Source organism: Myiozetetes cayanensis, unplaced genomic scaffold (genome assembly GCF_022539395.1).
Source record: "Myiozetetes cayanensis isolate MyiCay16 unplaced genomic scaffold, myiCay2020 scf18, whole genome shotgun sequence".
Taxonomy (NCBI): Eukaryota; Metazoa; Chordata; class Aves; order Passeriformes; family Tyrannidae; genus Myiozetetes; species Myiozetetes cayanensis.
The window spans coordinates 13582973-13599507 of record NW_026087389.1 but is presented as its reverse complement, the minus strand read 5'-3'; the positions used below and the strand labels follow the sequence as shown (position 1 = coordinate 13599507).

At 36.5% G+C, this 16535-nt stretch overlaps 1 protein-coding gene across 3 annotated transcripts in view; it reads left to right on the top strand.

Annotated features, from left to right (window-relative positions):
• CACNA2D3 (calcium voltage-gated channel auxiliary subunit alpha2delta 3) overlaps positions 1-16535 on the top strand; it is a 391160-nt gene that overhangs the window by 159413 nt on the left and 215212 nt on the right. For all 3 annotated transcript variants that reach the window (XR_007628662.1, XM_050312820.1, XM_050312819.1), the window contains exon 5: positions 2980-3142. Coding sequence is in view for 2 of the 3 variants with exons in the window: in XM_050312820.1 (XP_050168777.1) it covers positions 2980-3142 (163 nt within the window). In the remaining variant the exon portion in view is untranslated. The remainder of the gene's footprint in view (positions 1-2979; positions 3143-16535) is intronic.

Genomic DNA, 16535 nt, shown 5'->3' with positions numbered 1-16535 from the left:
AGGAATATACAAGGAAAAAACCCCAGTCTGTTTACTTGAGCAAATTTAAATGCACGAGAGTATAAAAAAGCATATATAAAGTATAAATGCTGGTGTTTAGATCTAAAGGTTCAGATGACATGAGTGAGATTTCCCTGCTCACCTGCAAGTCTACATGTAAGGTTAGTTAGTGCAAACTCACCTGTTGGACAAGTCACAGTAGAGCCGGTCTCTGCTCCCAACCTGGATAATTGTCTTGTTATTTATTAAACTAATGACTTTGGCATGTTTTATTCTGTGCACTCAGAACTCACCTAGTTAAGGTGACATCAGAGACTGACCTCCACTGACAAGATTGAACTGAAGTAATTTTCTCTAAGAGCTTAGGTGGAGTATTTGTGTTGTCAGCAAACAGGACTTTATCCTCTTTCTCCCGGGCATTATCTCGAATGCAGTGTCAGAATGCCAGATGGATTTGTTTTAATATTTTTTCTCCAATATTTAATATTCTTCTATCACCTTTCAGCTGTCACACTCAATAATTTCCTCTGAAAAGAAGTGCCCAAAAGAAGCCACTGTGTAACAGCTCTGCTTTAAATGATCTTTTTCAGTAGTGTTTTTGAGCTGTATGTATTACCTGATGTTTAACCCTTAGAACTTTCAGGACTGTGTTAAATATGGGGTTTTTTGTAGGATTCTCATTTGCAAAAAAAACCTTAACAAGCCAAAGCCAACCCCCACAGGTAAAACAGACCCTCTCCCCGCTCAGGAAAATAGTAATTATTCACAGTACCAGAAGGACTATTTTATGCTACAATTTGCTTTAAACCTATGTCCTTAAGGACAGGAAGACAAGCAGTTTGGAAGGAAGATGAAACAATTATCCTCACCCTGATGGAACTCAGCAGTCTAGGGACTGTGAATAGAGAGGTGGATGGCAAGAAAGAAGTATCAAATACATAATTTTATTTATCACTGTACTGCCAGGAGATGGAATATCAACCGTTCTTCCAGACTTAGATAGTATCTGATATATCACAGAAAGCTACACAGCTTACTTCTTTCCTGCTTGGAATTGGAGTAGCACTGCATTTTACAACAGTCATTAGTGCATTGCTTAATGTTAGAAGGAATATTTTATTACTTAGTAAGATGGGAAATGAGTGGAATTTCAAGTCTTCTGCCATGTCTCTGTGTTTTGCAGAACAGATATGTAAAAAGCTGTTGTGCCATGTGGGTGGCCGGCATGCAGTGTACTTCATGATCCATGATAAACCTGGATAATATGCAAAGATAAAGTTTCTCCCAAATAGGATGAGAACTGGTGTTTCTTAGGAATGATCATGTGTCTTCTTCCTTTTGGTTCTGGTATGACAGGGTTCAAATCTGTAACAGTGATGATCCATCAAATGTGAGAGAAAAGGGAAGCATCTGGGTGGGTGTTGGATAATCCTGATAACTTCAGGAATTAGTTAATAGCAGTACAAATGTGTGCTTTTTTTCTAGAACCTTAGGATTCAATAGCTGTATGTATTCATGAGGTGTATGCAGCAGACTATTTGGCTCATCTCAGTATAAACCTGTGGAATAACTTAAAAGTCAGGTGTTTAATCACGTCAGATTAATTTCCGTTAAATTGACTTTCAAATACCGATGTGTCTCAGTCTTTGCTGTGTGTGATTAATGGTAGGGGGAACGCTGAGTTTGTCTGAATATTTCTGTCATAGACACAAGGTCCTCCAAACCTGACATGCAGTGAGCTCCTTTGTACTCTGCTTTCATTTAAAATCCAAATCATGGGTTACCCATTTTGAAAAATCAAAAGCTAAAAGAGCAGGGTAAGGAAAGCTGCTCTCCAAGTAATCTTCCATTTAAGATACTGTTTAAATATTCAAACTTTTTAATGGAAGTGTATAGATTGTAAGATTTTAACTAGTTCTTGTTTAGTAGAATGAATCACACTAAGAAAGAGTCCTGTGAAAAGTCTGGTAAGATTTTGTACTTGCAGGTCAGTTTTAGCTTTGCAAAGAGCGTATTTGTCCTTGTACAGATTGTATCACTGTGTATCATCTATGAATGCATAGATTTATATTTAAATACTATATGCATTTACTCTCAAATTGATAGTTAGGGCAGAAACTAATATTTAAATTAATGTGATTCTTCAAAGATGCTAAACTTTAGTCTCTTTAGGTTAAGGGTTAGGGTTATTTAAGAGGTTAAAAAGTAGTCTGCACTGTTTGTTGCCTTCAAAGCTTGATAGAATTTCTGGTTAAACTAGGTCATAAAGAAATCCATAATTTTATCTAAATTACTTTTGCTTATCTGGTTATACTTTTGTATAAAATAGGCCAAATACTCTTCAGGAATCTTTAACAGAGAGACAATAATATCTTTTTCAAAATAAGTCACTACTAAGTTGATATTTCCATATTAAAGTATGCATAATTTTACAAAACCAACTATGATAAGCATTTCTAAGATTCAGCATAAAGAAAATAATTTAAGGAAATGTCAGTCAGTATACCTTGGGTAAGCAACTACAGCTGTAGTTAATATTGCTGTAAAGTAAAACCACTTTTGGTTCATGAAGGCCTAAAATCAGCAATGATAGTAGTTCTTGAACTGGTGGAAATAAACTCAACAGAGAGATCATTAAATAATCATCCAGGAAAATATTTAAATCTAGAAAGCTTTGTATTAAAAATAGTGTATATATTATTTATGATCAGAGTTTTTGTTGGACTACCCTTAATATTTTCAGGGTGGCCAGAACTGAGATAATATGGGGTTTTCTTGAAATGTATTGACAAATCTTTTTCCAGAAATGTGCCTGTACTAGGACTATGGAGGGAATCTGAGGGATGGTAAAAATTTCATTTTCTACTATTCTAGGTGGAGATATATATCAAGGTTTAATCAGTGGAATGATAGGATAAATTATTCATATTTTTAAGCTGAATGTGTGTTCTGACCACAGACTGCGGGTTTCTGTTGTAGTACGAATACTTCAATGCCGTGCTTATAAATGAACGAGATGAAGAAGGAAACTATCTGGAGCTGGGGAAGGAGTTCATTCTGGTGCCAAATGACCACTTCAATAACTTGCCTGTGAACATCAGTCTGAGTGATGTCCAAGTACCAACCAACATGTACAATAAAGGTAAGAAAAAAAGCTGTTTTATTTAATCATTCCACTGGCTGAATTTAGGAACATCATTGCTTTAAAAATGAAACTGTTGATTAACTGTGTATTATCTGTGTTTTCCAGTTGGCAATAAAAGTGAAATTTCAGTGGAAGAATGTTTAAAGTGTGACAGTTCTGTAATGTATTTTGTCCTGTGGCAATTTAGCAATTTATTATGGTCAATGATTTGCATATTAGACTGTCATGAATTCTGCCATAGAATATGACAGATATGTTTATTCTTATGAATTGTTTTCCAGAATCTTCAATTAATTTGAACAGAGCTTACATTGCCTCTTAGCAGTTGGATTCTCTCTGCACTGAGATCTAGATGTGTCTGTGAAAGACATAGGGTAGATGGGAGGGTAACATTTTATTAGATTTCTACTTTCAAGCTTCTGGGAATGTTTCTAGCTGTGTATGTTTTATTCTGGCTCTATACACAGCTGCTGTGAGTTTTCAGATAATATTTAGAAGGAATAAACTGCATTAAAATTTCTACTCCCCTGCCTATTTACCATAGGTGCTGGATAGCACATAGCACTAACAAACAGCTATGTTAGATATTAGAAGTGATGGACTTAGGTCTAAAAATTGGGAATGCAAACTGAACTCAGACATGCTTAACTCATTTTCCATTTGCCTCTTCCCTTTGATCAGACAGCACAAAATTCTATTTTTACAGTGCTTGTGCAGCACCTATCTATTTATTTTCTCAAACCAGCAGTAAAAGAAAAATTAAGAAGGAAAGCACCAAAGTTTCCCAACAACATCTGCAGTATATTTGTCATTGGTCTGTAGAAGGCTGCCTAATCTCATTATCTGGTTCCTATTCCCTGTTTTAACTATACTAAAAGACAGCTAAAAAGACATTAAATGCTTTCTTCATAATACATTCCAGGCTAGCAGTTGTGGTAATTCATGCAAGAGTATTGTGTAATCACAAATGGAAGGAAAATTAATTCAGATAGGTTGGGCTGGTAAGAAAAGCAGTTGACATGACAGTTTCTCTTCAAAATTAGGATTCTGATTGAGAATCTTGAGAAACCAAAAATCATAATGTCATGAACTAGGGACTGAAAAATAACAACGTTTCCTAGAGATTACTTGAAAGGTTGTGAAATGATCAAGGCAGGAAATTTTGGAAAGATTTGAAAAATGCTTAAAGCTTCTAAAGATACCAGACCCCTTTTTTTGTGCATGTGCTAAGATTTATTTAATCAAGTCTGTCTATAAATTAATGCATTCTAGAATTGCTAAAGAGGAAAAGAAATGGTTGCAAAGGGATATAGAGGTCAGGCAACCACGTTTTTCTCGAGAAGCAAACCAGCCTGAGTAGTTAGTGAGAGCAGTAGAACTAAAGGAACTTCAGTTACATGATATGTTATAATGCTATGTATAGAATATGTTTTATAGGCTGATTATTTATAGTTAAAGACCAAAGTCAAAGGGCTTGTTGCATCTTGTTTTGGCCTCTAATACAGGGACTGTAGAAACAGGGAAGATGGAGCTCTGTGATGATTCCTATTTCCACACCATCTAATTCAAACCATCCCAAACCATCACTTTATTCAGCTGCAGAAGAAAAGCATTTTTTTTTCACTTAAATGTATTCCAACTGCAGAAATCTGGTTTGTTGCTGACATTTTCCTTGCACATGGACATGATAGTCTCGGTTTGGAGCCTGTCAATGTGCGGAAATGTTACTCTTGCCAAGAAGAGGACTGTATACTTACATTTTTTTGTTACCCAATTCTGTAATGCAGAGGGGTGATAACAAGTTAATCAAATCCTAGCCTGAGGGTGCAGGCAGTAGATATTGATAGGTTTACAACTGAGTGTCTGCACAACACCATTTCTCTAGAAAAGGCCTGTTGTTCATTTCCAGGTTATGTTTTAATTTATTGAATTACTAGGCAGAACCACAGCTCAAACAGCTGAAAACAAACAAGTGCGCTCATTGAATAGTTAAACACAGGAATCTTGAGTCAGTATAGAAAAAAAATATCAGCTCTCTATTTGTAAGTTAATTCTCAACTTTTTCTTTAATTTTTGTTTACTTAGTTTTACAGATACTGATAATTTGCATTAAGTTCAGAGAAGAGTGACAGGACACACTGAAGAGTTGAAAATGTGGCTTAAACTGAAAGGCTCCAGGAGCTCAGTTCATTTAGCTTGTTCAAGAGATGACTATTTTAATTAGTTGATCTGCAGTTAATTACTAATACCAGACTCTATAATCTGATTGCCAAAGATTTTAGAAGATCCAGCGGCTGAAACTGGGTTCTATTATTTTGCAAATTGCACAACTTTGAGCTCAGTTAAGTTTTGGGAAAAACTTTGGCCTGGTCAGCTACATGATCACAGTGATCCCTCCCAGCTGTAGAATCCCTGGAGTGGAGGGTCACAGCCCCTAACTGGGCTCTCAAGGAGTTAGGCTGAACAATCACGGTACATAAATACCTTGCTGTTCTTGTATATCTTCTGGCTCATTCAGCCTCTTCATAAAAAAGCTTAAAAACATTGATGGTAACGACAGGACTACCTAATTCTAATTCTAAGGAAATATTTGAGTTTAGAATCTGAAAATAAAAAGCAAAAGCAGATTTCATCACATTTGTGATGAAATCAAGAAAACAAATATCAAATCTATGATATTAAAATGTAACATGGAACATTTTGAAAAATAAAGTAAGAGCCACTAAAAAAGTCTGCCAACCTAAAAGTAACTCTAGTAACTTTTTGATTACAGACTGTATGTACCTACTAATGGTGCATATACTATACTAATGAATATGGGAAGGTAAACTAGAATTTAGTAAAGAATCACAGCTTTGCATTTACAGTACTCTTCATCATCATTGTAAAATATAAAGGTGTGGTCTGGTTATTGATGTGCTTTTATACTTTTCATTCCCCTCTTCTGCACACCCTCGTTCCCTTCTTTCTGCACGTCTTACAGATCACATCGATTAATGTCAAAAATAGAAAAGTTACTGATCTTTGAAATATAAAACCTACACAGCTCAGAAAACTATACTTTGGCATTCCTATAATGTTCATATACTGGAGGAATTAAGAGCAAAGAAAAGTGGATGATGGTACTCTACAGATAAGTGTATTTACCTGTCTGTCTCTACAGACACGCCTCACTTTAGGCCACTTTGCAGCAAAGCTGTCAGTCCATTTAAACTGCACAACATTCTCATGGAATTAGCTTCCTTCATTTTTTCCTGAAAATGACTACTTACTATAAAGTTTTACTTTTGAGATGTTTAAGCATGCATTGGGAGTCTAAATCTGTCACTGCATTTTGTTTCTTCTCTTTGAGCACAAAAGTGTATTTATTACCTGCAGCCTCACTGCCCGTAACCAAAGGATTTGCAAGGCAGTATGTTTTTAAACAATGAATAAATAATTAAGATTTAGAAAGAAGTTCTGTGACAGCTGTCTTAGCAAGCAGTAGCTCTTCCATCCACAAATGTGGCAATTATCAACTGTGTACAGACTTCTGACAGAAAGTAGCAAAAATGTTCTTAGTGAATTAATCATATTCATATAATCATAGGTGAGAAAGGAAGGAAAAAAGTAAAGCATTTTTTCAGTAGAAGTAAAGTCCAATTTTTGAAAGCACAGAACCAGTGTGAACCCAACCTGGACAATGCAGTACCAAGGCAGAAATCCAGGTGTGAGAGCAGGTGTATAAAAGGCACTGTCTCATTCAGCTGTTGGGGTCTTTTTTTAATCGAGTTTATTTATATAGTGGCACAAAGTGAGTTCTCATAGCTCTTATTTTTTATGTCTCCCCTATTATTTTAGAATGTAAGTGATTTGGGACATGCTACTCTCTCAGACATATCTTGCAAATATATTTCCACAGGTACACATTCCTAAAATGCTCATGTGACTTTCTACATGTCAGTCAGTGTATTTTAAACAGCTGTTGTGGAAGATATTAGTAATAATGAAAAATGATTAATGATTTAAAGTTTGCGTGGTTTCAAGATTTGATTTATTATTTTATGAGATGCCAGGAAGTATATTTAGAAGAACCTAGGAATGTGACATATAATTAAAAAGCAGCAGTTGGAATGTGGGCTAGGCTTTCTGGCAATGATCCACGGGGAACATGGCAGTAGGATTGCCACTGGGAAGAGTAGGATTCTATAATGGATTTATGTACACGAGGAGATGATAAAAGAAAACTCAAAACTGATCAGAAGACTCAAAACTGATCTTGCAGATGTTGACAGCATATAAAAGTAAAAGAAAAATAAAACAACATTTTATCCTCTGTTAGTATGAGAATATAGGCAGCCCTACATTCTTAGTCCAAAGTATGTGCTGTATCTGAGATGAAGAACCTACTCGAGTCTTCTTTCCTAAGTCTGTGTCACTTCATATTTACCCATAGTTGTGTTGATGACATATTTCCTGCTAATGAGTTTGCACTCAGCAGCTTTTCAAGTTCATGAAAGGGGCTTATGAATACTTGGATAAATGTGGTTTTCAGTGGAACATAGATGAAACCGAAGCCAAAGTGGGGGTGAATGTGTCTTGGTGACATCCTCTCAGACAATTCTAAGATATGGCACCTGTTGAAAAGCAAAGTACAGTACCAGGAGGGACACACAGCAGGATCTCATCTGCTTACATCAGCATTGCGTGAAATCTAGGAAACACACGAGGGAAATCTCAGTGACAATTGAAAACAACTCCTGTTTTTGAGCTTTTGCACTTGGTCTTTGTTTATATGATAAGGTAAACTTTACATTCATTGTCTGCAGAAAGGGGGAAAGCCCAGGTTCCCTGCTTTTCAGTGCTTCAGACATTTCTAGACAAAAGCACTTGTCCTTGCCCTTTAAACTGTCTTTCCCCTGTACCTTTCTGTTGTTTCCCCTCAGGTCCTCAGATTTGTATGTAGCAAAATTTACTCTCTCCTTCTCCAACTGTTCTTAGTCATTAAAAAGAGCTTAATTCACCAACTAACATTACTGAGTAACTAATCTAAGTGGCACTAAATTCTCCTTTATCAAGTACTGGTGCAAACGAGAGGGTTGGACTCCTTGAAGTCAATTATGTTATTGTTGCAAAATCAGTATTAGATTGCAGTTGTCTCTTCCATTCCTGGGAATGCAAACAGGCAGTTACTCAGATGCATCACAGCAGCACCTGCCCATCTAGACCACTTTTAATCATTTTCCATTTCTGGGGAATCACTCCAGTGTTTCTTGAATGTATCTGGGACTTGAACTTGCAGAATATTTCCAGAATAATTGTAAAGGGTAAGAATTCATAGTGATTTATAGGGATTTATAAGTTGGTGCACTTTGTGGTTTCTCAAAAAGTTTCAAGTCTTTTTGCTACCTTTTGTTGTAACCAAAAGTTAAATAGAATTTTGGATTTTAAAAAGTTTGGTGACAACAGCCTCTGGTTGGGAATCAAGGGTAACTAGTGAGATTGTTAGGTGCATGCCTTTATAATTTGATTACCATGAATAATTTGGATTTTTACATGTATAAAGAATATTTTACTCCTCTAGATACAAAGGAATGCAGTGAAAAGGGAAGTGATGAAGGCCTTTTGCAGTAGAAACAGAACAACAAAACTAAATGGGTTCTAATTGCAACTGGATAAAATAAAACACTGTCTTTACTCAATCTATTTAGATTCAGTGTGCTCAGTGAAATAATTTCTTCACCATGAGAAATTTAGAACCAAGGAGAGACTTCTGTGCCTGGGAGCTTTTTCATGTCTAAGAATATTATTTATTTCTAAACCTCTTCTGTCTCATAAAATCTTTGCTGTAGTTCTGCCTCTATATTTGATCTGGACTAAAATATTACACAGCCAAAGACAACCTTTCTAAATGTTCTTAAAAAATAAAAATACCTTTTAGAATGAGGTAAGTTTTACTTTCCTCACTGAGTATCTGCTACCTCCATTTCCTTTCTTTACCTTCCTAAGAAGACACAAAATGAATGTGGTATTCAGGCCTATTTTAGTGCTTTATTCTCAGGTGAACTTGCATAGTTTCATCTCTGCACTGACTGTTTCATTTGTTCCTGTTTAGGCCTGTACTAACACTTTGACAACTGCACATTATGTTAATTCCCTCATCACATTTTTTTTTCCCTGCTTAGTGAATAACATTTTCTCCGATTTTCAATCCTGAACTTAGATCTCTATTTTCTGTATGAACTCTTCTTGCTTGATCTCCTTTGTGCTTATGATTATGACATGTAGCTTTTTCTGAGATGAACTACATATGGAGAAGTTGTGCAGTGTCTCAAGGCAATTGAATGTATGATGTCAACTGCAGGTTTTTGGAGGATGACAAAATTCTACTTTCTGCCACTTGTTCTCGCTGGGTATTACTGTCCCATTCGAACCAGCTGCCCTAAGCTGTTCTGTAAGCTCTTCCCAGAGCTGGCTTGGTAAAAGGAATCAGATCAGCATTTTTTCTTAGCAGAGTATTTGAAAATAGAATCATTTTGACAGAAGTAGGGTGGGGCTGACCATATGAGAATCTATCTACCAGCCCTGGACAGTAGGCTCTGAGATGTGGTGGAGGAGGTAGACATGTGCCAATAGAGGTAGACTGGGGAAAGGATAATCCCTTTGTTTGGGTCAGAGCAGATGCAGCTTGAGAAATCTGTTTGATTTTGCCTTAAAAAAAAATCAAAGCAAAACAAAAGAGAGAAGAAAGTGAAACAATTTATCTTGGCAATAGAAGGGAAGTAGGCTTATATAAGTTGCTTTAAGTAATGGGAGGTTTTTCCTTTGTTGTCATTTCTAGTTTACTATATATATAATCCTGTTTTACTTGCTAAGTTTTATAATGGAGAAATATTTCCTAGAGGATAAACCTTCATCCCATTAACACAGCTGACAGTGCAATTAAGTGCATTCTACAGCTTTGCAAGGCTTACTTATCCATTGAATTTTCTGTACTTATTTAAAGTAATTGAGCAAAGGGTCCAAACTTATTACCAGATAAAAAAACCCCAGATTTTAAAATTCTAAATACTCTTAACTATTTTAAGTGTATTTTTGTTTTCATCAAAAGTGAATGTCAGAGGAAAAGACATGTATAGAGGGGAAAAGACATATATATATATATATATACACATATATAAAAGATATACATATATAGAAATATCCTACATAGTGGAGAGTGGTGCAGTCTGTTCTCACACCAAAGGATGTGTGATTCACTGGAGTGTTGCAGGAAATATTATGGATACAAGGTAGTTTTGTGACCATGGTTCTGCAACTAACTTGTCAAGTCCTGCATCAGAAGAATTTTAATTTAAGGTGCAGCACAAGGTTAATGTCTCTGTTTTCCTTCCCGTCCAGAGGCAGACAGACTGCAGCTCTGCACTGCCTTCCATTTGTACAGCACACAGCTTTTGAGAACCATGATAGTATTGTACAACAGTATTTTAGTGCTTGCCTACTTTCCCATAGTTTGTTTCCAGTGAGATTCCCTGGGATAGCCTGAGGCACAGTTTCTCAGTTTAAACTCTCTGACTGTTGAAGAGTTTTTGACCTGGCTCAGCAGTGTGGTGCTCTTCAGCCCAGCACCAAGTGCACACCCTGCCCCACAAAGAGTTATGTTCCATCCATTTCCATGGCCCTGAAATTCAGCACTTGCTGAGACTGAAGCCTCTGCCTCAGAGTTCTGTGGAGATCACATCTACATGTTTTTAGCTTGGGCTTTTTGCACTTTACTTCTAGCAAAGCCCTGGGGTGAATATCACAGAAACACTGAAATGCCACTCATTCTGGAGGCACAACCTCATCAGCACCTTGCTGGTGCAAATGAATAGGCTTGTTCTGAGCAGACTTAGCTTTGGAAATTTTTCTTCCTAGGTTGATTTACAATGATGTATGTTTAAATTAGATTGAACAGGAAATGTCTACCCTTGACTCAGAAGAGTTCTTGGGCTCTGTGAAAAGAATTGATTACTGTCTTTGAAGTGCCCAAGGTGAGGTGTTGATTGGTGTGAGGAAAAGTGGGATGTGGTGGGTAACTCATAAAAGGACCATATTAACTGGTTTGCATACAGTGAAGTCTACAGTAATAACTATCTGCCATAAATGGCTTTCTGATTCAGGAAGGCACGTTGAAGTCTCTTTCTGCTTTCCTACTTGTCTCTCAAGCTAAATTTAAATAGCAGTGCCTGAGCATGTGCAGAGTTAATAGCTTTTTTTTTTTTTTTTTTTTAGAAACTTGATATCAAGAACTGCCTCACCCAAAAGGTGATAGGCTCTGCTTCAGGGATGATGTGTGCTCTCTGCAGGGAAAAGAAAATATGTTAGAATCAATTATTGATTTTGATAGTGGTATGTCAAAATAAAGCATAAAATTTTCCCAGAAGTGTAGGGTTGGAAAGTTACTCTCCAGGTTTCATTTATAATGGAGAATGGGGCTTATGCTAATGAACCATGTTTCAACTTTTTCATTATATGACTACATTTTAAACTCAGGAAGTTACATGACCTTTTAGCACAGTGCTTATACTGATTTCTTTTTAATGCTGACATGATTTATACTGGGTACGTTTCTCAGCATTTACCTACAGCTTTTTATGACATTTTGTGATATCTACCAGTACAAAAGGGTGGATTTTCACATCCTTTGATACATTAAGCAAGTTATATTTCATGGTACTGCCATGGGATTTGCCAAGATATTTTGAGTTCACAGTCACGTTTTTGTGAATTTTGTAATTAAGTCTTCGTTCCCTACTATAATGTTTTTGAGAGGGGAGCAAGTGAGCAGCAATATGGTTTAAATCAAGTAATCATAATTGACTTCTAAAAATCTCTCCTTAATAACAGTTCCCTCCTTGCTGCCTCCGACATTAGACTGCAATATATGCACTCTGCTGGTTGATATTTTGGCAGTTTTGGATTTTTCTTATTATCAGATGGGCAAATACCCATCAGCAGCCCAGAGCCTGGTTAGCTTATAAAATCTCTGCTATCACACACTGCCAGGTGCCTTAGCAAATTACTTTTACCTTATTGCGTCATGAGGCCTGGCTCTCTGTTAAGTTGGGAAATACAGGTATGTTACAGGGCAGATCTTTTTTTTAAAGAAGCTGGAGGACAGTTAGTGTATGGCCAGGTGAAAAAAAAATTTTCAAATCATTTTTGATTGAGGTAAAAAAAAAAAATTCCACTGGACTGCAGATTGTCAGGGGCCTATCCAGGTACATCTATATAGTGAAGTAGCAGCCTTAGTGCAAGATGTTGCTGTGTCTTTACTGACAGAGCAGAAGAATCAAGATAGAAAATAAAATTTGTTGGTCAATTACACTGTCTGAAGCTAATCTGCTGCTTTGAAAAACAAAAGCAATAATATAAATTTTAACTTAGTAAAGTCTGTCTGTCTTCCATCTGTTCTTCCCGTCCTGATGCTGTGATAGAGCTGCTGTTCTTGTGGTTTTGAAGTACAGGAAGCAATTTTATCAGTACTTTCCATAACTGCAGAGCTTTTCTCTGATGGATGCTGAAGTCCATGAATATTTTCAAGCATTTCTGTCAACAGGAGATATGGTTTATGTCAACTCAACTAACAAACATAAGGCACACAATATGTTGCTGAGAGTCTCAAGCTGTGTAAATCAAGTATCAAACTGTAAAAATCAACGTTTCTAAAAACTGGTTCATGAATGTAAGATACAATTTAAAGTTCAATAAGAAGTAAAAAGATAAAGAAGTCTTCATTAATAATAGTCTAAATTCATTTTTCTTTAAATTAATACCACACGGAGACTAATTCCATGTCATTGGATTTGAAATGTATTCAAATGTTAACGATTTTGACTCGGTAACAGTGATTGCTCTGACTAAATATGGATTTCTTAAAGAAGTGATTCAAAAGTATTTTACAGGTCTTGAAGTATATTTGGACTTCACTCATTTCAGAGACAGGATGACTATAAATATTTTCACATGGATTTAAGTCCAATTTTTATTATTGTTCTTATTTTCAAAATTCAGTTAATTTTTGTGTTTTGTTTTGTTTTTTTTTTACAAGGTTTCAATACTGTTTTGCAGAAATAGACTTTATCTCTTTGTCTTACATGATTCTTCATAGCATGTGTACTGTCTTTTGTGCCTCTCCTTGTCTCTCTTGTCATTTATCATTTTACTTCCTGTTGAAAGTATAGATTTTCTCACGTGACTTCAACCTTTGTTTAAAAGCTTTGCGTTATTATTATTGTTCTTACTGCTGTGGAAAGCTGGCAATCAATTATTTGCGTGCTCTCACATCGTTTTGTAGATTGCAGAATAGTTTGGCTGGGAAGGACCCTTTAAAGGTCACCTGCTCTAATTTCCCTGCAGTGAGCAGGGACATCTGCAACCAGATCATGCTGCTCGGAGCTCTGTCCAGCCAGACCTGGAAGTTTTCCAGGGAGGGAACATCAACCACCTCTCTGGGCAACCTGTTCCAGTGCCTCACCAACCTCATCACAAAAAAAGTCTTCTTTATATCTAGTGTGAATCTACCCCCTTTTAATTGAAAACCTTTGCCCCTTGATCTGTTTCAAGATATTTATTTTCATGCAGTTGTTTCCATCCTTCCTATGTTTCTGTCTTTATAATCACCAATACTTAAATTATTTGCAAATACTGTGAATGCAATACAACTTTGAATAATTCTGAACTCACAGCCTTTAGTAACAAAAGCATCAGATCTAGTCTGTGCTTTTCTGCTTACCATATTTACTTCTTGAATACTGAAAACATTGCAAAAGGAGATCTCGGACTTCACAGATTGTTTTTAAGTTTTGCTTGAACAGTTCAGAGACTGGTAAAGAATATTACCTGTGTCAAATGGCATTTCCACTGCATGATGTTCACTGCATGTTAAAAGATGAGTTTATGCACTACAAGTCAATAAATGCAGACTCTAATCAAAAGTTTTGCTTGCATAGGAAAAAAAATCTGCTGCATGTAATAGAGCCTTCTCTAAAAGATATTGAAATGTGATGAACCACAACCATTTTTGATTAAGTGAGGTTTTTTCAATTTGATACTCAAAAAGAGCTATGAATATCGTTCGGTCATACTTTCCTATCAATGCCTTCCAACTGGCTGCCAAAATCGAGATTACCTATTTTCTAGAATATTAGAACCAAAAAAAATATCATTTCCCAAGGGATGCAGGAAGATTATAATCTGCAGCTAGCACATATGCAAAACCCTTTTCCTCTAAGGTGTGAAATTAAGAAATAAAATCTTGTCTGTCACTGTTGCATGTGATTTTATGGACTTTACTTCTGAAAATTCAACATCCTGGAGTTGTTATTTAAATAGTCATGGCCACATACTGTCCTGGGCCACTATATTTATATTTTGAAATCCTTCCCCTGAATTGTTTGTCTCCACATTTTAAGATCTCTAGGACAGTGTTTGCCCTGTCTTCCTAACTTTGGACATTGTTTAATGTAAAAGGAACTTTTCTAGTCTAACTGATTTAGTCAAGGTTGCAGAGAATGTCTTATCTTCCCATGTTTCTTTGTTTTAACTCTTGTTGCCTATTGGATAAAGATGCACAGACTTCTCCACTTATTCCATCTGGTTTTGCTCAAATTCTGCCTCAAATCTGATTCCCAGAGTTTCCTCAGGCTGCTGCTTTGTTCTCACAAAGGACTTTAGCTTCACAGATTTATTTTTATTTTTTTTCCCCCATCGATTCTCTGTGTTTAACAGCAAACCTTTTGGAAATGTTGGCATCACCACGCGAGATGTGTGCTGTGCTTTATCTTTCTTGTGTTCTAGTCTGTCCCTGGCTGTGGAGCTAATCTGGATGTTTCTTATACATCCACATCACCATGGCAACTAGATGTCAGATACTGGCTACATGGTAACATCAAGTATTTCCTCTAAAAAGCCCTACTCTTCCACCACTCCTTATTCAGCAGCTGTTGCTTAGTTACTCAGAGTTGGGCTTTGCCTTCTGACAAATGTGAGCCAGCAAAGGTTTGTTAATGAACACTGTCTCAGGTACAACATTAAGAGGCTTTTTGCCCTGACACACCTCTGTCAGTTGTGATGCCTCCCCTACTGCCTTGTTGCTCTCAGGGGCAAGAAAGTGACCATAATCCTGGGTTTCTGAAAATCTTCAGGATTGAATCTGCAAAACCATTTAATTAAATGATTGCATGGCAAAGTAAAAACTAACTTTTGCTTAGTATGGAGTGGAGAAGATTGACATCTGACAAAGAATCATAGAAGTTTATTTAGAGATACATTTTATTCATTTTGTCTACTGTTTTAGAATGCAATAATAATTTGTCTCTCCATCCTGCTACATAACACAGACCCTTCGATTTTTCTTGGATCTGTCTTGTGCGAAGTGGAGAAAAGGTGGCCTGCTCTTCTGGTTAAGTATTAGTGTGCTTGGCCAGAATATAAACTGTTTCAAAATATTGTTTGGCTGAAAACTTGCAAAGACATTTTTGCACTGTGCTTTGTTTATTTAGGTGTCTTGCAGCTTTTATTTGGCACATTCCTGAAGGAGCAAATAGTGTTTAAGAATCCATAACTGATTTTGTGCTGTACTCATCCCAAGATGCATTTGTGCATCTGCTCAGTGTTTTTAGTAAGTTTTAATACTAATACTATCTTCAGAGGTTTTGGAACCAGCTGAACATTTTCATATATTGTATGAGAAGAACTACCATTTTACTCCAATTGTGCAGACAGTCTTTTCTGCAAGGAAGAGATGCTACACAAGGATTATAAAAGCACTACAGCAGTAAGAACCTGTTGATTTGAGAAGATGAGATGATGACTTGTCATATGTGATAAGTGTGCTGTCATACTGCGTTGATATTCCCGGGATTGTAGCAATAGAGGTTTAGTTTATTATAGCCCAGCATGACTGTAATGCATTTAACATGGTAAAACATTTTCTCTCTGAAGGTTCTCATGCCTCCATTTGTTGTATGCAAGAGGCATGATGTGTTGATAGGATGCCTTTAGCATCTTCTGTTCAAAGTGTTATTTGTTGCTCCTTACTGCTCTGTGCTGTGTAGCGAAGTTGACCTGTTTCTGTAACTCCACATCTCTGAATATCAGCACAATAAGAATTAGACATTTACTGTGAAGTGCTAGTTTGCAGGTTTGCATGGTCTTGTACTGTAAATGGTTTTTGTAAAGATTTGTGGACAGGTCTGTCCTTCAGAAATTTCCGTAAGGATGACTTTTACTTCCAGGGCTGTGCCTTGCCTTTGTTGTATGCCACTTTGACAACAGCTCTGATCAAATTGTTCCTTTTGCTATGTTGTGTGTTCAGTATTTTGTAGCACAGTTGGCTTGATTTGGCAGCAGTCACATTTGCTTTCTT